Here is a 23,721-nt window from a genome sequence, read left to right on the forward strand (position 1 = left end):
CTGTCCCCTCATGGCTCAGAACAGGTCTCAGCAGGCATTCGCTTTCAAAGACTGGACTTCACCCCGTCCTCTCATACGGCTCATCACCCATACCCGTTTCCCACATGCTCCGGAGCGGAGCTGCCCAGGCCATCCCCCACCCCTGGGCCTTCGCACCCACTACACCGGGATGTCTCCCTACCCTCAGATCTTCCTCTGTCAGGAAGCCTTCTCCCATCCCTACCATGAGCAAGAGTCATTCCTTCGTGGGGGCCCCTGTAATACCCCCAGTCTGTCCATTTGCTGGCCTCAGCTTTTTCTCCCTGGTGCCAGGGCTGCTCCCCTCGGTGTCTGGCCAGCTTTCTGTGCGTTAAGCACTTTGGGGCCAAGACCAAGTCTTTGATCCGTCTCCTGCCTTCCCACATCTGCCCGATTCCACTTTTCATTCCATCAACTCCAGCCATCCCTGCAGCGGGCTGCTTCAGATGCCAAATGCACTGCCATCGAGCCCGTCTCGACTCTCAGTGGCCGATGGGACAGCGTAGGCTGTCCTGTGGGTTTCTGAGACTCTAACTCTTTTTCTTTTTTCTTATTGATCATTTTATATAACAATCCATAAATCAGGTGAACTTGTACAGATGTTGCCGTCATCATTTTCAAAACATTTTCTTTCTACTGGAGCCCCTTGATATCAGCTCTTCTTTATTCCCTCCCTCCCCGCCCTACCACCCTTGTGAACCCTTAATAAATTATTTATATATTTTTCATCTCTTACACCGACTGATGTATCCCTTCACTCTCAATTCCTGTTATTCATCCCCCTCGAGGGGGGTATACATCTATCATTGCTATCAGTTCCCCCTTCCCATGCCCTTATGGAATCGTTACTCCCATTACCGCTTCTGAAGGGGTTATCTATCCTGGATTCCGTGTACTGAAAGATCTTATCTGCACCAATGTACATACGCCAGTCTAACAGGATTTTTGAGGTCGAACTGGGGCCATGACAGTGGGGGAGGAAGCATTAGAGAACTAGGAGAGTGAGGTGTGTTTCTTCAGTGCTACACTGCACCCTGAATGACTGCAACTGTAACTCTCTTTTCCCTTTTGCTTTATTTATTTATTTTGCAACTGTAACTCTCTATGGAAGTAGAAAGCCCCCTCTCTTCCAAGGAGCGGCTGGTGCTTTGGAACTATTGATCTTGCGGTTAACAGCTCAGCACATCCCAAGACTCTACTCCCCCATAGGAAGCAGGGGTGAAGCGTGCCTCCCCGCAGCAGCAGGGAGCAATCTCACAGCCACGGAGTGCGTGGAGAGGAGGAGCCAGGTGCAGAAGAGCACGCACTGTCTGCGTCCATCCAGGTGAAATTCTAGTAAGGTCCAGAGATGTCTGGAGTGGGGAGGGGGGACAGTGACTGCAAAGGGCCAGTCAAGAAGTGTCTGGAGGGAAAACACAAATGCTGGGTACCTCGATTGGAATGGTGATTTGGTCAAAACACACAATCAGTCTGTTTTTAAAGTGTGAATGTAGTCTCACGTAAACTATACCACAATAAGTTAGTTTGTTTGTTTTCTTTGAATGAGGCATATGCGCTGCATATACTCATGACCACAAAAATAGCCACTGGAGACACATCAAGAATGTTCACAGCAGCCTTTCCATATTGTCTCACTCCCCCCTCCCCCCAGGGTCTCCAAATCTTCAGCAGGAGAAAAGGGAGACGGTGTGTGTGTGTGTGTGTGTGTGTGTGTGTACTGTTCATGCAATGGAATTCTGCGTAGCAATTAAGAACACCAAACGACAGGGCCATCCCAAGAACACGGAAGAATCCTGCAGACATGATAAGTGAAGGAAGACACACACACACACACACGCACACACACACACACTGCATGGTCTCATTAACAGGAAGTTCTAGAGCAGTTAAAACTCATCTGTGGAAGAAGTCAAAACAGTGGTTTAACTGGAGGTAGGAGATAGTGACAGGGCAGGGGCATCAGAGAACTTCTGAGTGGCTGGAAATGTCTTTAATCTTAATCTTGTAGCACCACGAATGTGCACGTGTGTAAAAGGCTTTGAACCGGACACTGGTGCTTTACTGTATGCATGTAGTGAACCAAGTAAACATCACCATCAGCAGCCGGGTGCCACCAATTGAGCCACTCCACTGTGTGCCTACACCCCAAAGAGATGGGGCTTTCTGGGACTCAGAGAGGGTAAGTAACCAGGCCAACCTCACACAGCGGGCAAGGGGTAGGGCCAGGGTCTCTGAGGCCTCCCCCTCCCCAGAATCCCAACAACCTTGGTGGGCCCTGGGGTTACTCCTGGCCGCCCTGGGTGGGAGCTAATGAGGTCAGAGCCCAGGAACGTTCTTGCAGCCACGAGGCAGGAGTTAGTGACTGAGGTGCTTGGAATGTGCTGCTTCTGTGCGGACCTCCCTGTGGCTTGCCAACGGTTAGAGCAGGAAGGGCCTTTCAGAGTCATGTAGTCACACACACACACACACACACACACACACACACACACACTTCAAATAAAGACCGGGGAAACTGAAACCCACAGAGGCCAAGAGGCTGGTGCCAAATTGGGAGTAGGGGGCTGAGCTCCTGCTCTGGCAGCTGCCCAGGCTGTTTGGGGAGGGGGCAGGGTGGTCTTCCGGGGCAAGAGGGCGGATATTGTCAAGCCTGATCTGTGTCAGCCTTTGAATGTGCCCCTATCTGGTGGCCTATGTCACCTCTTGACCTGCCCAACTTGAGTTCAGCTGAGGGCAGCAGAGAGAGAGAAAGAGAGCGAGCGAGCCCCACATGCCTTCTTAGGTGGTCAGGGTTCCAAGGGTGTCCACCCCTCCCTGAGGCTTTTTATTAACATGTGGATTTATTTTCAATAATAAGTATCAAAGGAGCGCTGGTGGGTCAATGGCCAAGTATTCAGCTGCTAGTCCAGCAGTTGGTCAGTAGCTGGCCCTCTGCTCCCCTCAAGATTGACAGCCGAGGACCCCCCCCCATGGGGCAGTTCTACTCTGCTCCATGGCGTTGGAACGGACTCAATGGCCCCCAGCAACATTTCTCAAGTTCTCACTTTGTGCCCGGTGCTGTGCCCAGCACGTGACATCACTTTTACCTCCCAAAACCCTGAAAAGGGGACTCTGAGAGACTGTTATCCAGGCCCTACAGTGGGTGAGCTGCCCAGCAGATTTCAACCCCAGACCCCGAGATTCCAGCATGCATGTTCCTCCCTTCCTTGGGTCCGTCATGCACAATCTGCCCACCCTCCCCCCACCCATCTGTCTCTGTTATACACGCATCCACACATCCCGAGGGTTTGAATTGTGGTCAGCTGCTGTGGCTTCTTCTCAGAGGGCGGAAGCTCTGACCAGAAGGCAAGGAAGGAGGCAGCAGTCTGACAGGCACCTCCTGAGCACACCGCATGTCACATGTGACCAAGCATGTTCCTATCTGTGACCTCACTCAAACCAACCTCCCAACAGTCCCAGGACATAAGTGGGAGGGGAACGGGGGCGTCAAACTACTGCCAATGGGGAAGTGACAGTGATAGAAAAGTGGCAGCTTGGGGACCGGGACCCCAAAGACACGTTGGCATTCTGGCCCACAGACCCCTCACCTCTGTTTCCAAGGAAGGCAACCCAGGACCCTGCAGGCAATGCTGGAGCTGATCACCTGGGGGCCCCAGTGGAAAAGCAGGAGAGCCCACCTTCTTCCTATGGCTGTGTGACCTAGACAGCTCCTTACTCCCCTTGGGCCTCCGTTTCCTCATTGATACAATGGGAAGGGCATGGCATCTCCAAGCTGACATTCCGCACATGGGAAGTAGGGTGTGGGAAGCTGGGAGGGCTTAGAAAATTCTAGGCTGAGCGTGGACTTGGCATGCCTACCACCCTGGTTTGGGAATCCAACCCCGGCCCTCCGGTCACCTTGGACAACCATTTCAGCCTTGCTTTGCCCATCCATAAAATGGGGATGGTGATGGTTTCTGCTTCTCAGGGTTGTCCATCTTGGGTTGAGAGTTGACACAGACCTTTGAGCTCACCTCCAAACAATGCTGGTCCCCAAACCTCACTCCCAGTAAGGTGGCATCCCTCCCTAGACGGCTGCAGAATCCCACTGCCTGACCAGCTCCATTGAGCCTGACTCACGGTGACCCGTGTCCATGGCATGCGTGTCAACACTGGGAATTGCTCTCCAGGGTGTTCTTAGCTGCGACAGATATTTACACAAGCAGGACTGTTGTCTGCAGGCCCTGGGTCGGCTTGGACTGGCCACCTTGAGGTTAGTAAATAGTCCATGGCAAATATTTTGCGCCACACAGGGGCCTGCAAAGGTCTTTGAGCACGCGGCATTTTCCGGTCAGCAGCACAATGGGATTGCATTGTATTCCTACGTTTGTCTCGTAACTGGGTTTCGGGAACCCTGGAGCCTTCACACAAAGACACGAAGCGCGGGAAGCAGCCTGAAACCCACACGCGGCAAATAAAAACGGTCCCAACCACCCATCACACGGACGATCCTCTTGACAGCTTCCAAACCGCTTCCGCACGAGCGAACTAGGAGCCCTGGTGGGGTGTCCCCGGCTACGAGACGCGCGGATGAGGCTCGGGGCGCGCGGGCGGCGGCGGGGCGGGGCCCCTGCAGGTGCGTCAGGCCCGGGGAACCCTCGGCTCCACCTGGGCGCGCCTAGGAAATTGCACCAAGTATGGGCAACTGCGTCAGAGGGCGGGCCCCGCCGGCGGGCGCGGGGGGCCGGGGGCCGCCCCCTGCTCGGGTAGAGGGGCCGCGGGGCCACGGGAGGCGGCGCCCAGTTCGCGCGGACAGCCCAGCAGGCGCGTCCGCGGAGGGGAGCCCAGCGACGCGTCGCCGCCGCCGCCGCACCCCCGCGCGCGCGCTCCGAGTGGTTCCGCCCAGAGAGCGTTTCATTCATAAAAAGCAAAGCCTCGCCGCGGAGCGCGTGAGTCAGGACCGAGTCCCGGCCTGCAGCAGCCCCTGGCATGTTCCGAGACTTCGGGGACCCGGGGCCCAGCGCGGGGTCGGCCGGCGCCTATGGCAACCCGACGCAGAGCCCCGCCTCGGCGCAGGCGGCCACGCAGCAGGTGAGACGGGGCGGACAGCGCCCCGGGACGCCGGGATCCGCTCCGGGAGGGGGACCGGAGAGGCGCCAGGGGTGGGTGTGGGGGTCATTCCCGTCGCCCAGGGGCCAAGTCCCCTCCAGGACCCAGGAGCTGGGGAGACGCGCGGGACCACCACCTAAGGACGTCCCCTGCGGTCAGCCCCCTTCCCCGCGCCGCCGCGGGTGTCATTCTCCCGATCTCGGGACCCTCCTTCCCCTTCCAGGGGGACACCTGGGTTAGCCACCGTGACCCCGTCTGGATCGGAGGGGCGCTGACTCTGGGCACTGGGAACAGCTGCCGGCGGCTGTGCGTCTGTCAGTGTCTGGCTCTCCCTCCCCAACTCTTGCCGGACACCCTCCGCTCCGGGGTCTACGCCTGTGCAATGGAATCTGGTGCGCTCTTGGAGACCCGCGTGCAACCCCGGTTCCCGACGGGGCCGCGGAGTCCGCGAGGTCTCGGGACCTCGGGATGCGCGCAGCGTCACCGCCGCGGACAACGCCAGCGCCCTGACCCTCCGCGCCAACGGTGGCGCGCGGCGCCCCTGCCGGCGGGGGGACCCCCAAAGGGAAGCTACAGGTGCCCACTTCCTGTCAAGGGGCTGCGAGCGAGCACGTGTCGCCAGGGGAGGGAAGGAACGGGCGTCCGTTCCGCCGAGTCACGGCGGCCGAGTCACGGCGGCTGAGTCACCCCCGGCGCCCCTCCCTTCCTGGCCTGAAGCACCCGGGGGGGCCCGACAACCTCTGAGCAGGCGATGCTGCCGCCAGCGGTACCTCTAGCCTGCAACTGGGGGTTACCGGGCCACTGGGCCAGCAGCCTGAGCCGGGCCACCGCTGTCCGGACTTGCCTGGGCTTGCGGAGAGCTTCCCGGACGACTGGGCGGCCCACACCCAGGGCCCGGCTCCAGGTCTCGAACCCAGTTCTCTTCCCAGAACAAAGAGCTCTTGGCACAACCCATTGTTAGGATCTCCGGGCAGAAATTATCTCAGAAACCCTTGGCCTAGTATTTACCGTGTGCGGCTGCCCACCCGGAAAATGCGAGCATGCCCCATCTCTTTGAGCGCCTCCCATCGAATCGAAAAACCTACCAGCTAAGGCCCCCCCATGAATTTTTGCAAGACGGGGGTCAGAGGAAGCCACTTAGACACTGGTTTCCAAGATATTAAAAGGTCCTTCTGAGGATCTGTGAAATGCTAGACTCCTCACCTGTGACTGTTACAAATGAGGAAACTGAGGCATACTGATATCAAATAGCTTGCCCAGCATCACACAGCCAAGAAGCGGGTGAGCCAGGCTTAGGACAGGGGTAGCCCCTTTCACAGGAGTCGCCTCATTCATAACAGTAGCAAAATTACAGTTAGGAAATAGCAGTGAAAATATTTGAAAAATCATTTCATTGGGGGCTCTTACAACTTTTGTTACAAACCATACATCAATTGTATCCTATGTATTCCTACATATATTCCATCATTCTTTTCTAGACATTTACTTTCCATTGAGCTCTTGGGATCAGCTCCTCTTTTTTCCCCTCCTTTCGCCCCACACCTCTCCAACCCTCCTGGCCCCGGTAGATTGTCAATTATCTTCAAATCTCACTCTGACCCCCGTCTCCCTTCCCCTCTGGTTTCTGTTGTTCTTCCCCCTGGATGGGGGTGAGTGATTGTGTTCCATTCATTGGGATCGGTGCCCACCTCTCTCCCCACCCGTTCCTCTTTGCCCCCTACCCTTTTGATATCTCTATTCCCTGTTGCAATGAAAATAATTCCATGGTTGGCGGGGGGGGGTGTCACCATAACATGAGGAACTATATGAAAGGGTCGTGGCATTAGGAAGGTTGAGAACCCTTAACCTAGAGCCTGGGCTCACTTCTCACTTAGCCAGTATACGTGCAGGCAACTCATGCCCTGACTGGACACGAAGACAAAGCTAGATCTGCCCTCCGAGGGCTCTGGTGCAAATGTCAGGACAGTGCCTGGCAGGTGGGTCACACTTTAGACAGCTGGAATGGGGAAACAGAGGCACAGAGTGGTTGTGTGACCTGCACAAAATCACACAGCACCCGAGATGGGATTTGCCACCCAGTCAGTCAGCTGGGCTCTTTCTGGTCTCCTAGAATCCGCAGCTGCTTTGGGAGTGGATGGCAGTGTGGCTTCTGGAAGCCACTAGCTTCCCCTTAACCCTTATCCCTGGCTCTCCATGTCTCGTCCCCCAGAAGTTCCACCTTGTACCAAGCCTCAACACTGTGAGCGGCAGCCAGGAGCTGCAGTGGATGGTGCAGCCTCACTTTCTGGGGCCCAGCGGCTACCCCAGGTCTCTGGGTTACCCTCACTTTAGCCCCTCGCTTCCCCGACCAGGAGTCATCCGGGCCCTGGGCCCACCTCCAGGAGTGAGGCGCCGGCCCTGTGACCAGGTAAGGAACAGAGGAGCTGGGTCCTGCTTCTGATGCCCACAGGGCTGCTAGGGAGCTGAGGACAAGCTTCTGCCAGCAAGGGGGCCACTTGGAAGGCGGGAAGGCTGGGTCACTGGCATTATTTCCCAAGGTGGAGAGCGGTTGGAGCCCTTGGCAAGGGCAAAGAGGTCTCTGCTGCTCAGGGAAAGGTTGCTGAAAGAGGGAAGCATGTGCTCTGGAGCCCCAAACCAAAGTCACTGCCACGGAGCCTAGGCCTACTCCTGGCGGCCCTACAGGACCATGAGCTTCTGAGGCTGTAACTCTTTCTGGGAGTAGAAAGCCTCATCTTTCTCCTGAGAAGCAGCTGGTGGTTTCAAAGGGCTGACCTGTGGTTAGCAGCCCAACATGTAACTACTACAGCATACCACCACCCAGGCTCTTGTGTCAGCCTAGAAGGAGGTTCAGTCTCAGGCTAGGATCTCCATAGGCAGAGAGGAAGGCAAGATGAAGACCTAGGAGGAACTCCCGAGGGACTGCCTCCAGAAGAAAGACAGGGGTGAGGAGGTACTTAGTAAATGGAGTGGATCGCAGGGCGCCCCGCCCCCGCCGCCGCCGCACCCACACACACACACACACACACTGATGGGCAGAGAAAAGGGCTGATGCCTTCAGGCCTCTGCCCAGCTTCCAAGAGAGAGCAGAAAAGAGAGAATTCCCCGCAGTGACTCTCTGGGCCTGTTTCCCTATCTCACTGCATGCTCACCAAAGTCCTGTGGGGAATGGACTCACGTTCTCCCCACTTTACAGTGGAGGAAACAAAGGCACAGAGGAGGACAGTGACTGGCCCAAGGTCACCCAAGTAGTGAACAATGAGTCCAGGTGTGTCCAACCCCAAAGGCCGCTCCCAGCCACCAAGCCATAGGTCCACCTGAGCAGCTGCCAGGAAACTTGAAGCCCTCCCCAGAATAAATTGATGTGAGATGGGTCAAGGCTTTAAGGGTTAATAAAAAGAGCCTCTTGCCTCCCCAGCCTGGGAGTGAGCCGGAGGCTTGAAAAGTTAGTAAGAGTGAAGGATTGCTCCTCTGTCCTCTCCTTAGGGTGTTTTAATCTGTGAGGTGAGGTGAAGTTTGCCTGTTACAAAGCTTGCGCCAACTAACTGCTGGGTCTGGGAAAGATGTGGGATGGGCCAGGGCTGAATGTTCTCAGAAACAGAATGGACAGGGGCCAGTGTGAGGCAAGGCAGGGGTCATGCCATTCTCTCCTGGACTCCAGCTCTGGTCTGAGGTTGACTCTTCGTTCTTAAGCACTCCCAGGTGTCCCAGGTTGGGGCTGAGAATGGGTCCTTTGGGGGATTGGTCTCCATCAGCCAGCCAATGCGAATTAGAGGGTGTGGATTTTAATTCCTGGCAGGAATCTTACAGAGGAATTCACCCTTCTGGAGTTTCTGGGACTCACACGGCAAGTGGGGTGAAGAATCAGGTGAAACTCTTAGCTAGCAGTTTGCTTCTTTTGTTCTTGGGTGTCCTTAAGTGGATTCGCCTTGGTGGTGCTCATCAATTATAACTGTCTGATAGGGTTTCCTAAGCTGTGGATTTTGACGGGGTCAGAGTACCAGGTCTTGCCGCTCATGGGTGGACTTGAACTGCAGCCCTTAGATTAGCAGCCAAGCTCTTGAACCACTACCCCACCAGGGCTCCTATATTGCCACTAGTCGTCAATTCATAGTGACCCTATGGCACAAGGTAGCACTGACCCATAGGGTTTCTGGGCCTGTAGATTTTGACTGAAGCAGAGTGCCACATCTTTCTCCCCAAAGGCAAGGGGCTGGTGGGTCTGAACTGCCCACCTTTCAGTTAGCAGCTGAGTCCTCAGCCAGGGCTTAGCCAGGGCTCCTCTGCTTTAGCAAAGAGTACCAAAAACCAGCGGGAGAAAAATGGGACCGTCTACTCCCCCAAAGTTAGTCTCTGAAACTCACGGGAGCCCGTCTGCCGTGTCCTGTAGGGTACCTCTGAGTTGGCAGGGGTTCCGTGACAGTGACACCAGACCAAACTCAAGGACATCCAGCTGATTCCTCGTCTGAGAGACCCATAGGACAGAGATACCCCCGTGGGGTTTCTGCGAGTATTAATCTTGTTTGTTTTTTTAATTAAAATGGTTTTATTGGCATATGTGATAGGTTTAGTGTGCCAACCTGGCCAATAGGAACATGTGGGATTAATAAGGTCACAGTTTGATTAGAGGGCAAAGAGATAAATGGCTCAGAAATCCCCGTCTCTCTCTCTTGCTCTCTGGGATTGGACCAGCATGTGGCTGCTTAAGCTAGTCCTCTGCCTCACCTTGTGAGCTACACTACCCGTGGGCCAGCTGACCCATGGATCCTGTGGCTCAAGCTTGAGGTTCCTTTGAGACCTGCTTTGCTACACTGCTGGTGTATCCATTGAGAGTGTAAATCTTCATGAGAGCAGACAGCCTTACCTTGCTCCTGCTATCCCAAGCCCAACCCAAACTCACTACCATGCTGACTCATAGTTACTCTCTACAGCAGTGGTTCTCAACCACGCCACAACCCTTTCATGCAGTTCCTCAGGTTGTGGTGACCCCCAACCATCAAATGATTTTCATTGCTACTTCATCACTGTCATGTTGTGACTGTTGGGAATTGGGCAGCCCCTGTGAAAGGGCCATTCGACCCAAAAGAGGTTGTGACCCACAGGTTGAGAACCACTGCTTTCTAGGGTTTCTGAGACTGTAAACCTTTGTGGGACAGCCTCCCCTTCTCCCACTCTTCTGCAAAAGTAAACAAGCTCATTGCCATCGAGCTGACACCAACTCACAGCGACCCTCTAGGACAGGAAGACCTTCCCTGTGGGTTTGCGAGACAGTCACTCTTTAGAGGAGTGGAGGAAAGCCTGGTCCTCTGCACAACGGCTGGCTCAGTAGGTTCCTATTAAACTAGACCTGACTCTGCAGTACTCACTGCCCCCCTCTAGTGTCCACAGTCCTTAGGGAGGAGATTTGCTTATCGAGATTGGGAAATGAAGAGGGTCCAGGATAAAGGGGGGAAGAGGGGTGCTGGCCCAGGTCGCAAAGGAGCAAAGCCCATTTCTGGCTGGGGAGTGGGGTGGGAGAGGCTTCCTGGAGTTGGGGGCATTTTAGCTGAGTCCGGAGCAATAAGGAGCTTTAAGGGCGTGTGGAAGTGGGGGTTATTTGGTGAGAGAATTCCTAAAAGGCAGAGGTGGGGGGCCAAGAGGAAAGCTGCCTGCTTAGAGTGTGAGCGGGCGCTCTCGACAGAGGTGCTGTAGCCTCTAAACCCTGCCCTCTGCCACCGTGGGCACCAGAGGTGCCTCACCTTCCACCCCTCCGCCGCCTCCCCTGCTCCCCAGATGAGCCCCGAAGAGGAGGAGCGCCGCAGAGTGAGGCGAGAGCGCAACAAGCTCGCGGCCGCCAAATGTCGGAACCGGAGGAAGGAGCTGACAGACTTCCTGCAAGCTGTGAGTCCGGCCTCCCATCCTCACCCCCCAAGCCTTAGAGGGACTCTCGTGGGGACTAGAGGAGACCGTCCCCCCCCCCCCCCCCCGCGCCGCCGATGAGAGGCGTGCCCATTTCTCCCACGGCCTCATGGGAGTCGTAGTCCAGCCGTACGTGGGGATTATTTCTCACTACCCCATCATCACCACCACCACCACCACCACCACCACCACCACCGCGCCCCCAAGCTGCAGGGTATTCAGTCCTCAGGGTATTGATTCCCCTCCCGACTCTTCACAGGAGACCGATAAGCTGGAGGATGAAAAGTCTGAGCTGCAGAGAGAGATCGAGGAGTTGCAGAAGCAGAAGGAGCGCTTGGAGCTGGTACTGGAAGCCCACCGCCCCATCTGCAAAATCCCCGAACAGGCGGAGGAGGAGAGCGGTGCCGAGGGCCCAAGCGGCTCAGGCGGTACCAGCAGCCCCCCAGCGCCCTCTCGACCGGTGCCTTGTATCTCCCTTTCCCCTGGACGAGTGCTGGAACCTGAGGCTCTGCACACCCCCACGCTCATGACCACACCCTCCCTGACCCCGTTCACCCCAAGTCTGGTCTTCACCTACCCCAGCACCCCAGAGCCCTGTGCCTCGGCCCATCGTAGGAGTAGCAGCAGCAGTGGGGACCCATCCTCTGACCCTCTGGGCTCCCCGACGCTCCTTGCTCTGTGAGTTGCTCCAGCCTCCTCCCTGCAGTCTAGTCAACACCCCCACCCCCCCACGCCTGCTCCCTTCCCTCCCCCACTGGTCCAGCTGGCCTGGACCAAATTCTATTCCCAACACCAGCAGGGGCATCTCCCTCCCTCCCTCCCTCCCTCCAGATAAGACTCAACATGTTTGTTTCAAGAGGAAACCAGCTTGGAGCCACCAAAGCTGGGCCTGTCTCCTCATAAGATGGCCCCTCTGCCACAATTTGCACAACATGAAACAAGCCTATCTCCTCCTGCATGGTCCAGAGAACTTCTGGCTGTCCAAAGGGACTATGTAGTCTTTGAGGCCCTCGGGAGCCCTAACCTCTTCCAGATCCACCCCCACAGTCTCCTATCACCCTCTTCTGATCACTCACCCGACCCTACTCCCTACAAGCCGATGTGGCTGTCCCAACCTAGAACACTAACTCGCCCAGCCCTACTGGATTGGACCAAAGCATTTTGCGGCCCCTCCGAGAGCACAGCCCAGAGGGAGTCAGAGGCTTGGTGATGAGCTGACCTGCCGCCCCCAGCTCGGAGAGGCCTTTAGCTCCAGGAAACCCAAGCCCACCCAGCAAGGGTAGCTGCTATTTATTTTCCTAAAGAGAGTATTTTTGTAGAAACCTGTCAAATGGAATAAAACGCCTTGAAGCTCTGGTCTGGGGTGTTTCTTTGGCTCCCAGAGCTAAGGAGGGGACCTTCTGCAGCAGGAAGCCTAGGCTCCCAGCTTAGATCCACCTACTCTCAGCCATGACCTTGGGCAAATTCTTTGCTATCTCTGAACTTTGGCTGTCTGAAAAATGGGGTTACATCTGCTTGGCCTCATCTCCTGGGCTGAGGAGGAAAGGGGCCAGAGATTCTCCTCCTCCAGGCTTCCCCAGTGCTGGCCTGTCCTATGCCCCTTCCAAGCCTCAGACCAGTGAGTTTGCAGTCTCCAACACCTGCTTCCTGCCCCATTGTTTTGGACAGGAAAGTCAGGAAGTCACTGCAGGGTCTGTATCAGGGCCTAGCCCACAGCCCCGAGAAGGAAGTCGGTGGCTTGTAACCATCCCCCATCCCACCCAAGCCTAGAGGTAAAGGGGGTGCCAGTTACCTTAGCTCTACAGCCCTTCCGAGGGGGATGGGAACCCTGTCTCAACACCCCTGTCTTCGACCCAACCCCAGGCAAGTCCCAAACACCGAATAAACCGTAAGCCATGGGGTACGCTTCCGTCCCAATTTATTAGCCCCCACCCAGCCCCCCCGGAGGGTCATCCGTGCCAGCCTCCAGTCCCATAGTCGCCCCACCCATGAGGGTGAGGGGCCCCCTTCGGTGTCAGAGTTTCTCAGTCCATGCCGGCCGGCCGGCTCTCAGGCACAGCCGGGGCAGCGTCTTGGTTCCGAGGTCCACCGAAATCCCGGCGTGCCGGGAGCAATCCGGGCGGGCTCCGGTGGCCAGGAGGCTGCGCCCTCAGTCATCAGGGGAGCAGGCCAGGGGCAGCTGATCCGGGCTGCCCACGCTACCGGTGCTGGAGCTCCCATCGCCCAAATCGCGGGGCCCGCAGGGGGGCAGTGCGAGCTCCGGGGTCGGCCCGGGGCCGGGGCCGCCAGCGTCACTGGAGCCGCCGCGGGGACCCCACTCTTCGCCCAGCGCCAGGCAGAGCTCCTTAAGTGCCAGGTTCTCCCGCAGCAGCTCCTCCTGGCGGCCCTCCAGCTCCGCCAGCTTCTGCCAGCAGCCGCCCAGGTCCTCGCGCACAGCCCGGGACGCCTGGGTCCCGAAGAGCTGCCACTGGCGCGCCGCGCGCCGCCCGCGCTGGCGCTCCGAGTCCAGGAAGCAGCAGAGGTCGCGCAGCTCGCGGTTCTCAGCCTGCAGGCGCCGGTTGAGCTGCTTGAGCTCGCGGATCTCGCCCAGGTGGCCCTGAAGCTGCCGATTCACCTCCTGCATCAGGCGGCCGCGCTGCACCAGCGCCGCCAGGCGCGCCGCCTCCTCCCGCCGCAGACGCCGCACCAGCTCCTCCTTGCCCAGCGCCGCCATCTCCTCGTCCGTCAACTCCTCCAGGCCGCCCGCCTCGGCCTCCATGGCTGCTTAGACCCCTGGAGCATCGCCCGCCGCCGCCGCCCCGGAGCCCCGCGTCGGCCCGGCGCCGCTCGGGCTCCGGCTCCGACTCGCGGGCGGCTACCAGTGGCAGCAAAGGCGGTAGCCGCGGCCCGGGGGTGGGCACGCGGCGGGGCGCGCGGCGGGGCGGGTCCTCGTGACGTCGCAACAGGGACAGCCAATCCAAGGAGTTATCCGCCAGGGGCGGGGCCTATCATTGCAGCCTTTCTCCCGCCCACTCCCGACCGCGGTGGCGCTGACAAGGATCCCCCGCATCCTCATCCTCCGCGCCAGCCTCAGTCCGCCGCTGGGCGCTTCGCTCCTCGCGGCTCCAGACCTCCTCCAGCCAGAGCCTAAGCCTCTGCCTCCCCTGTCCGCTCGGGACGGACGGAGCCTAAACTGATCTTCAGGTCTCACCTAGCTCCGTTTCAACTCGAGTCTCGGCTCCTTGAGCATCGCTCCCTCTCCTCCGAACAGTCGGCTCTGGGTGCCCTGCCAGCCTCCCGTTCTACCACGGAGTGTTTCCTTCTGGGGGTAGGGTGCGGGTGGGGATTCGTCTGTTCAGTGTCTGTGTGTCAGGCCCACGCAGCAGAAATAAACTTGACCAAGATCCTAATCCTGTTCCCAAAGAAGTTGCAATTGACCTGGCACATTATTAAAACAAAAAGCAAATGTGTGTGTGTGTGTGTGTGTGTGTGTGTGTGTGTGTGTTTTGGGGCGGGGGCAGACGGGGACGGGACTGTCCGCAGGACTTTCAGAAAGATTTCAAGGGAAGCAGCAGCCTCAGCCGAGGGGCTGAAAGATGCATAGGAGTTGGCCAAGGAAAGAGAGATGTGTATCAGGGATTGGGTTTCTCAATGCTTCACGGCACAAGGAAATACGCTGGCGCTTGAGAACGCCTAGCTGCTTTACCAACAGTGAAACTCGTTAGATTAAAAAACATTTTTTTAAGATAGCTGCAGGAAGAACGTGGCTAGAGAGCGAGAAGGTTGCAAAGGAAGTCAGGCTGAAGGTCAATGCCAGACTGGGGAGTTCCCACAGACCCGCAGGATTTTAAGCAGAAGAGTGACATTGGTCAAATGTTCCTTGGTTCAGGCTGCTCTGTGTGGGATGGGCTGTGGGGAGCAGGGGAGGCAGGGGAATTGGTGGTTGAAACCCTAGGAAGAGGGGGTGTCTTAGCACGGTGAACGGGAGGCTCCTAGCACGGGTCCCTGGAAACCAGGCCACCTACCATTCTTTGAAGAAGAGAGGGTCGAGGGTCCAGTCCTGGAACACTGTTGTATTTAGGAGGTAGCTAAAAGAGGGGAGGGCCCGCGGAAGATCGAGAAGGCGGGAGAACATCTAGGAGGGAGTGAGCACAGCGGATGGGGCAGAAGAGGCTGGCCAGCGACCACGACTCGGGCACCCTCTGAGAAGCCCGCGTGGAGGGCACCGAGGAGCCGGGCAGCCCCCTTCCGGTCCGGAGGAAGGGTGACTCCAGCGCCCCGGCCGCCTCCTCTTCTCCAACTACCCCGCCCGGCAGGGTCGGTCCCGGAAGTGGTCCCTCACTGGCTCCGGGTGCCCGGAGCGGAATCTCGGCGCTCCCGGAAGTGGCCCGGCGGCGGCGCGCCCGGCGGGGCAGTGCTCGCTCCTGCTTGGGGCGCTGCTTCGGCGCCCGGGCCTGGGCGTCGCCATGACCAGCGAGCTGGACATCTTCGTAGGGAACACGACCCTCATCGACGAGGATGTGTATCGCCTCTGGCTAGATGGCTACTCCGGTCTGTGGGTGGGATCTCCCGGGCGCCCCCTCGGGTGCCGCGGGGTGGGAGAAGGGGCGGGGCCAGGGCTCTCTTCCCCCTGGGAAGTGGGCGGGGCGAGGGGGCAGTCACCGGGAGGGTCGAGGTTGGGGTCCCTAGAGAGCCTCTGGGGGCCCCAATGTCGGCTCCTGCTCCCCAGTGAGCGACGCGGTGGCCTTGCGGGTGCGCTCGGGCATCCTGGAGCAGACCGGCGCCACAGCAGCCGTGCTGCAGAGCGACACCATGGACCACTACCGCACCTTCCACATGCTGGAGCGCCTGCTGCACGCGCCGCCCAAGCTGCTGCACCAGCTCATCTACCAGATCCCGCCCTCCCGGCAGGCGCTGCTCATCGAGAGGTGCCCCGCAGCCCAAGCGACCCTCGGCCCATTTCACGGGCGGGAACTGAGGCCCTGGGAGGGGGTGGGAACCGAACCAGGCCCCCGGGGGAACCTCGGAGCAGAGGGAGCCAGGAGCGCCTTTCCCCCTTTTTCCTGAGGGGCTTCGGTGTACCTCTCCCGGGTGCCTGCAGGTACTACACCTTTGACGAGGCCTTTGTTCGAGAAGTACTGGGCAAGAAGCTGTCCAAGGGCACCAAGAAAGACCTGGACGACATCAGCACCAAGACAGGCATCACTCTCAAGAGCTGTCGAAGACAGGTGGGCACTCATGCCCCTTCTGTCTGCAATCTCTCCGGCACCATCCCTTTGGCCACTGACCACCCCCTCTTCAATTCATGACCACAGCTTTTTGCGCCTAGCCTCCTCTCTCTCTGCCACTTGGTGCCCCTTTGAACGCATCCCCTATTCTGGCCAGAATGACCTTCCCAAAGCCCAGCCCTGCTCAGGACTTTCTCACACCCATCAGTCATCATTGACATCAGCCAGTTCTTGGACAGCACACCTGCCACACATCTCTTTTGAACTTCATGCTCCTTGTGATCTGCTGGCCTCTGATGTTTCCCTCCCAGGTTTCCTTTTTCTCCTGTTGCTGCTCCTACCTGAAAGGCACTGTTTGGGGCCAGTTCTGCCCCTTTGATCCAGAGCAGGGTGTATGTTCTGATGGCACCACAGCCCTGCCTCTGGCCCCTCTGTGCCTTTGTCTTGTGTCTCCCATGAGCTCCCTGAGGACTTTTAGTATATCTTCTTCTTTGGGCTCTGGAACTTAGCCAGCAGATCCTGAGGGACCAGAGAGCATGGAGCTAAAATAGGGTTGGATTTAAAGGCAGGATCAAGTGAATGCTGATTCAAGGCAAAGTGGCAGAAGGTGGTAAACACCCATTGAGCTGATGTTAGCCGCTTCTCTGGTCAGTTCCAACTCCCATCTGGTTTTCAAGGTTGTGACCTTCCAGAAGCAGATTGGCCAGGCCTGTCTTCCAAGGTGCCCCTGGGCAGGTTTGAACCGCCAACCTTTGGTTAATGGTTGAGGGCATAACTGTTGGCACTCCCTGGGGCTGTGTTTTGTGTTGAGTTGAGAGGAGACCCTAAGTTGGATTAACAGGTGCTGAGTGTCGCCCCTGCTTCCCCCCTCCACTACCCTGCAGTTCGACAACTTTAAGCGAGTCTTCAAAGTGGTAGAGGAAATGCGGGGCTCCCTGGTGGACAACATCCAGCAGCTCTTCCTTCTCTCAGACCGGCTGGCCAGGTGAGGGGCTGGGCAAGAAGCCTCTGCCTACCAACCCCCACCCCCGACCGGCCTGTGCTGGGAACACTGTCATGTGGACCATGTTTTGAACTGAGCCAACCTGGGTTCTAGTCCAGCCTGGCCAATGGTCAGCAGGGTTGAGGCTGTGAAGATGAACTCAGACACTGCCTGTAAAGCCCTGGGCACTGTACCTAGCACTGCCGTCGAGTCGATGCCAACTCATAGCTATCCTTTAAGACAAGGTAGAACTGCTCCTGTGGGTACCCGAGACGGTACTCTCTACGGGAGTAGAAAAGCCCACCTTAATTCCTCGGAGCGGCTAATGGTTTCAAATTGCAGACCTTGAAGTTAACAGACCAACGTATAACCAGTGTGTATATGATGGTCGTCTTGTTGTGGTCTCCCTTGGGTCCCTTAGGAAGCCTGGGCATAGACCATCCCTCCACCCAGATGAGGAGATGTGAGAGTAGTCACCAAGGAGGGCAGACAGGGACCAGCGCTCGAATATCTAGCCCAGGGATCCTCAAACTTTTTAAACAGGGGGCCAGTTCACTGTCCCTCAGACCCATTGGAGGGCCGGACTATAGTTTAAAAAAAAACTACGAACAAATTCCTGTGCAGACTGTACATATCTTAATTTGAAGTAAAAAAACATGGGAAACCCCCCCCCCCCCCCGGCAGGCCGGATAAATGTCCTCGGCAGGCTGCATGTGGCCCGCAGGCGGGAGCTTGAGGCCCCCTGGATTTTAGCCCAACCGGCAGGGGGGAAGCTGCTTGCTAAGAAGGCGTTTTTGGGGCCCTGGCCTCGCTGCAGGGACTATGCGGCCATCGTCTTCTTTGCCAACAACCGCTTTGAGACCGGGAAGAAGAAACTGCAGTATCTGAGCTTTGGCGACTTTGCCTTCTGTGCCGAGCTCATGATCCAGCACTGGACCCTCGGCGCAGTCGGTGAGCCCCCACTGAGGTGCCAGGTGCCTGGGCCCCCACCCACCCTCTGAGGGCTCCCTTCCGTGAGGTGCCATTCATCCTCAGTCCGTGGACCCAGAGGTAGTGGGGAAGTGGGGGAGGCTTGGTCATCCCGACTGGAGCTTTTATCACCCCACCTCCCGGCCCCCAGATTCCCAGGTGGATGACATGGACATGGACTTGGACAAGGAGTTTCTCCAGGACTTGAAGGAGCTCAAAGTACTAGTGGCCGACAAGGACCTGTTGGACCTGCACAAGAGGTGTCCACAGAAGGGACCTTGAAATGAGCCCTCAGAGGTGCTGGAGGACTCCAGAGCTGACCCTGTTCCTCTGCCCTTCACCCCCAGCCTGGTGTGTACCGCCCTGCGGGGAAAGCTTGGTGTCTTCTCTGAAATGGAAGCCAACTTCAAGGTCTGTGGCCCAGTCTGGCCTCCACCCCCTGCATCCACAGCCTCCGGCCATGCGTGCCTTATCGCCTCGGGCCAACTCCAGCCATGCTTGAGAGTGACCGGCAGGTGGCACTGCTGCCCCCTGCAGGCCTGGGAGGGTGGGTGGCAGTTGGTGGACAGGGAAGAGGTCTGATGTGGGGAAAGGGCCTGTGCCTCCCCCAGCCTCTGGGCTCAGTACCCCCGCCCCCAAACCACGGAGGGCAGAAGACAGAACTCCCAGAATCCCTGCCCCACAGAACCTGTCCCGGGGGCTGGTGAACGTAGCTGCCAAGCTGACCCACAATAAGGATGTCCGAGACCTGTTTGTGGACCTGGTGGAGAAGGTGAGCGGCCCCACCCCCGTCACCACCCTCAGACCCCCAGCTGGCCGGAGCGCATGCTAAATGTCCCCTTGGGCCCCCAGTTTGTGGAACCCTGCCGCTCCGACCACTGGCCGCTGGGTGACGTGCGACTCTTCCTGAATCAGTATTCAGCATCCGTCCACTCCCTGGACGGCTTCCGGTGAGAGACCCCCAGCCCCTCCCGCCCCAGTGGCCTCACCACAGGCTCGGCTCCCACCGAACTGCCTGGGGCCGTGGACCCCGCTCTCTGTGGGCTAGGCTCCCAGCTGTGAGATCGTGGGTCAATGACTTCGCCTCTCTGCCTGCATTTCCCCCAGTAAAATCGGGGAAGATGCCTCACCTATGGGGCATCTAAGTGAACGGGCACGCCACGCCAAGCAGTACTTCAGCCCTCATCACTGTCCTTCCAGGTTTCAGGCCCTGTGGGACCGCTACATGGGCACCCTCAGGGGCTGCCTCCTGCGACTGTACCATGAATGAGGACCCTGCACCTCCACCACCTGCCACACTTGACAATAAAGCTGCCAAGAGTTTGGAGACCGGGCCTCGCTTGTGGGGGTAGGCGTGTGTGTGTGTGTGTCCCCTATAAGTGCCGCATGAGAGGTCAGCTGGACATGTATGTAACAGCCCCATGGAGACCAGGGTCTCTGAGGGAGAAATGGTATCTGCTCTTATCCCCCACGCCCAGCGCAGCCAGCTCTCCACAGAAGCCGGGGCTTGTGGTCCTGGTTTATTCAGGCCTTAGTCAGAAGATGGGGAAGACAGGCAGGAGCCCTGGGGTGGCTCCAGGACAGGCAGCTGGCACCACAACAGAAGCGAGCAGAGCAGGGAGGGGCGGGGCGGGGCGGGCTCTCAGGGAGCGGGAGGACAGTGGACTTGGGGCACAGTTGATTTGCCCACCCGGGCCGTGAGTGGGTACTTGGTGATTCCGCAGGCATTGCTCCCGCGGTGTAACCGGAAGTAGCCCTAGGAATTAACGAGTATCAGGACTGGGTGGGACCCGGCCTTCCCCAATCCCCACCCCACTTTGCAGGTCATGCATGCTCACCTTCTCACCCCAGTTCGGCCCCCAGGAGTTCTTCAGGATCCAATAGGGGATAGGGCGGCCCTGTGTCCTGCCCTGCTGTGTCTCTGTCCGCATCTCCTTGCTTTTACCAAAGCCCATCAGCAGGACCGAGTGGTCCACAAGCCGGGGGTCACAGGCAGCAGGGGTGGGCTTGATCACCCCTTCCTGGTAATGCTGTGGGGAGGGGCAGGAGCTGAGGGGCTGAGCTGGGGCCAATCTCCTCTGTCTACCACCCACCCCCCTTTGCGGCTGAAGCCCACCTGCAGCAGCAGTGAGTTGATGGTCACAGTGATAGGGCCGTGGATGGCCAGGTACTGGGCAATTACTGGAGGAAGGGGGGTGGGCGGCATGGGATCAGATCAGGCTGCCCTGCCCATGGCACCTGGGCCAAGGACAGGTAGAGCCTTTGCTTCCCTGGCTCCTTCCTTCCCTCTCTGTGGGCCGGCCTGATGTGCTGCCCACCCACCCGGGCCCCCATGCCCGCCCGCTCGCACTCTGCTCGTTGTCCTGCAGCATAATGAAATCCTGGATCCAGGCCACCTTCTTGAGATTCTTAGCCCGGCACTGGTGGGGTTTGAAGGTCCTCTTGAATGGGTACTCCTTCTCACTGGCTAGGCCGCCTGTTGGGGGAGAAGAAGGGAGACTGGACTCCCAGCCCTCCCCGCTGGCTGTAGCCCAAGCACTCCTGCGGTCCACTCACTGTAATTGAGGACAGTCATGAAGGCGTCCCAGACGAAGCCGCCAGTGCAGCCCCCACCGCAGCGGTCACAGTCAACCAGCTCTGCAGCAAGAAGGGACAGCTTGGGTGGCCTGGCCCTGGGAGGACACCCATCCCCAGTCACACCCAGCCCTCTCCCCAGCTTACGCTGCACAGAGACTTGCACAGACGATCCGTGTTTGATGGCCCACAGGGCCTCCACGTTGCCTGCCACCGCGATGGCCCAGCAGCACTTGCAGTTCTTCTAGTGGGCGAGGAGATGGGGTTGGGGACAGGGTGGCCTTCCTCTCCGCCACCCCCTGCCTGCCCGCCCCTGGGGTCCAGGAGGGGCAGCTACCTGGTCCCTGACTGATTTGATGATGTGCTCCTGTTTCCGCCAGTCACAGGTGGGTTGCGGCCGCTTCTCCCCAGCTTCAGGTCCGAGCCCAACCTTCCTACTCACGTTGAGAGCTGTGGCAGGCACCTGCTGGTGCTGGTAGACCTGGCCAAATTCCTCCTCTGAGGGCCAACAGGGTCACTGCAGCTACCGTTTAGTGCTCTCCATCCCACCTACACCCACACAGCCAGCCGGCCCCACTCCACCTGGGCCCTCACTGCCGCTGGGGCGTCCTTTGACTCAGGACAGACAGGAACTGCCCCTGGGGCTTCGGAGAACAGATGCTTGCAGAAGGCGAGAGCTAGTGTTTAGCTCATGGGTTTGAATGGCTCAACTCATGCTACGCCCATCAGACCCAAACCAACCCCGATGCCACCAAATCACCTCATGGCAGCATGACCGGGCAGTAGCGCTTCCCCTGTGGGAGTGGAAAGCTTCACCACTAGTGCGCACACGCGCACACACACATGCCCGACCCCCTGTGACTGGTGGTTCCGAACTGCTGACCTTGCCCGAAGCTTAACCCACCACATCAACAGCTCCCATGACAGCCCGGAGGCCGGAAGCCTGCCCCACCACAGCCCCCAGGTGTGGGTACACCAGCTCAGCTCTCTCATCTTCATGCCAGGCTGGGACAAGCGGTATCCCTCCCCCGCCCCCAAGAGGAGCCCTGGTACCTGTGAGGTCACTGAACGGGGTCACCCCAAACTCAGCTGTGCCCAAGTCATTGTCCTGCAGCTGCTGAGCCCGGGCCAGGTTTTGGGCAAAGATGTCCATTCGGCGGGCGAGCTCTGGACCAAAGGAAGTAGTCCTAGGCTGACTCCCAGCCTCCCAGGGCAGGATTCGGCCCCTGACTGGTCATCCTCACCCCAAGGCCCTGCCCCCCAGGCTGCACTGCTCACCTCTGGGCCAGGAAGTAGCTGCCTAGACCTGCAAGGGTTACTGGGGGGTTGGGGGGTGGGTGGGAGACACATCAGCCAGGGGGGTGAGCAATGTTACAGAGGAAGCGGTGGGTGGCTGTGAAGGGCATCCTGTCAGGGTGCTGCTGCACACCTCTGACCACACGGTGTACAAGCAACTTGACCGACCCGGCAGGCTACCTTCAGTGGGAGGCGAGACCCACAGGGCAGGCAGGACGGCTGCTCATGGGGATAGAGGGAGGCCCTAGCTTAGGGACACAATGGAGACACGGGATGGAACTTCGGAAGGAGGACTCCTCTAGGGCTGGGGCCACACCCGATGGGACGGCTACAACACACACACACCCTTTTCTGGGTTCATCGGAAAGAGGACTTCTTTAGGGCTGGGCCATACACCACAGCTGCCACACACACACACACCCCTGCACCCCTTTCTGGTTTCATGCATGCTGTCAGAAGACCAGGGGTCGGCCCCAGCCCTGCTGCCAGCTGATTGTGGCAGGAATCCAAGCAGGTTCCCCACTCAGAGAACCTCTGTGTTTTCATCTGTTTGAGATGAGGGGCTGCCCCAGGGGTACCTGCCGGGTTGGCGTAGCTGCGGTTGTACCGGGCCTGGAAGAGTGTGAAGACCTCTTTGAGTTCCAGGGGGCCTGGGGCCTAGAAGGGAGAGAGGAGGTGTGACGGGGTCCTTGAGTCCCCCGCCTTGGCTTCAAGGGCTGAGAGAAGGGGCCACACAGCATGCTCTGCCTCTCCCTGTGAGCTTGGCCCTATTGTCCTCCCTCAGGCCTCAGTTGCTCCCTCTGAGAAATGGGAAAGAGAATTCAGTTGTCCCCAGTAGGGCTGAGCCCCAGGCCTGGGGTGTCTGAGGGAACGGGGCACAGGTGAAGGGCACTCACCTGGGCCATGAGGGAAGTCTGGATGCTGTAGACCAGGCCTGCCACCAGCAGAGCCCACAAGCAGGCAAGTGGTGCCATGGTGGTAGAGGCAAGAGTGACAGGGACAGGAAGTGCAGAGCCCAAGCTGGAGGGCCTGGAGGGTGGAGCTGGGAACCACAGAGGGGACAGCCAAGAGGGGGAGGGAGACCTGAGCAGGAGGCCTTTGGTTCCAGGCTGCCTCAGGGTTCTGATTTGTGTCCCTGCCTGTCTCCCACCCACCCCTTCTTTCAACCGTCTCTGTCCACCCTGTCCTGTGTGATGCTGGGCTTTGCCCCTGGGGACATGGGAAGACAGCAGGCCCTAGGTGGGCAGTGATGATACATGGAATAGGGCTATGGGAGTTACTAGGCTGGCAGGTGGAGCCACCAGTGCCCCTGGGAAAACTAGGAAGTCCAGGTAGCTCAAGGGATACCTGAAGCACCCTGTTCTCCAACCTATGGAGTCTAAGCAGGCAGAGGGCATTTATCCAGCCCACTGGGTGTTTTTCCCACCTTTTGTTTTTTTACTTCTTTAAATAAGATGTACAGTGTGCATAGGAATTTGTTCATAGATTTTTTTTTAAACTATAGTCCGGCCCTCCAATGGGTCTGAGGGACAGTGAACTGGCCCCCTGTTTAAAAAGTTTGAGGACCCCTGCTCTAGAGTAACCTGCTAACCTGCTCCCCGTATGGCCCTCCCCTCCCAGGGGCCTGTGTCTACTTGGCTTCTGCCTCTCACCACCCTGGGGGATTCTCCTTCACCTGTGTCCTCAGCGTCCAGG

At 58.4% G+C, this 23,721-nt stretch overlaps 4 protein-coding genes across 4 annotated transcripts; 2 read left to right on the plus strand and 2 right to left on the minus strand.

Moving 5' to 3' along the window:
• The first annotated feature begins 4,792 nt into the window (after nucleotides 1-4,792).
• Nucleotides 4,793-12,352, plus strand: FOSL1 (FOS like 1, AP-1 transcription factor subunit). Its single transcript, XM_075545375.1, has 4 exons — nucleotides 4,793-5,085; nucleotides 7,313-7,510; nucleotides 10,873-10,980; nucleotides 11,258-12,352. Exons 1-4 carry the CDS (start codon nucleotides 4,984-4,986, stop codon nucleotides 11,678-11,680), a joined length of 831 nt encoding a protein of 276 aa, XP_075401490.1. The 5' UTR covers nucleotides 4,793-4,983; the 3' UTR covers nucleotides 11,681-12,352.
• Nucleotides 12,353-12,914: 562 nt separating this feature from the next.
• Nucleotides 12,915-15,487, minus strand: CCDC85B (coiled-coil domain containing 85B). Its single transcript, XM_075545376.1, has one exon. The coding sequence runs from the start codon at nucleotides 13,754-13,756 to the stop codon at nucleotides 13,148-13,150; it is 609 nt and encodes a 202-aa protein (XP_075401491.1). The 5' UTR covers nucleotides 13,757-15,487; the 3' UTR covers nucleotides 12,915-13,147.
• On the plus strand, nucleotides 15,359-19,483 carry FIBP (FGF1 intracellular binding protein). The gene is made up of 10 exons (XM_075545374.1): nucleotides 15,359-15,528; nucleotides 15,707-15,905; nucleotides 16,079-16,205; nucleotides 17,090-17,190; nucleotides 18,005-18,138; nucleotides 18,308-18,416; nucleotides 18,504-18,567; nucleotides 18,842-18,928; nucleotides 19,009-19,106; nucleotides 19,357-19,483. The coding sequence occupies exons 1-10, from the start codon at nucleotides 15,444-15,446 to the stop codon at nucleotides 19,424-19,426; spliced, it is 1,074 nt and encodes a 357-aa protein (XP_075401489.1). The 5' UTR covers nucleotides 15,359-15,443; the 3' UTR covers nucleotides 19,427-19,483.
• Nucleotides 19,484-19,701: 218 nt separating this feature from the next.
• On the minus strand, nucleotides 19,702-23,000 carry CTSW (cathepsin W). Its single transcript, XM_075545377.1, has 10 exons — nucleotides 22,923-23,000; nucleotides 22,605-22,683; nucleotides 21,784-21,897; nucleotides 21,068-21,228; nucleotides 20,878-20,974; nucleotides 20,713-20,793; nucleotides 20,507-20,632; nucleotides 20,273-20,337; nucleotides 19,995-20,186; nucleotides 19,702-19,912 (listed from the first exon to the last, which is right to left on the minus strand). The coding sequence occupies exons 1-10, from the start codon at nucleotides 22,998-23,000 to the stop codon at nucleotides 19,799-19,801; spliced, it is 1,107 nt and encodes a 368-aa protein (XP_075401492.1). The 3' UTR covers nucleotides 19,702-19,798.
• Between the last annotated feature and the right edge of the window lie 721 nt (nucleotides 23,001-23,721).

This window comes from Tenrec ecaudatus, chromosome 4 (assembly GCF_050624435.1).
Source record: "Tenrec ecaudatus isolate mTenEca1 chromosome 4, mTenEca1.hap1, whole genome shotgun sequence".
Lineage (NCBI taxonomy): Eukaryota > Metazoa > Chordata > Mammalia > Afrosoricida > Tenrecidae > Tenrec > Tenrec ecaudatus.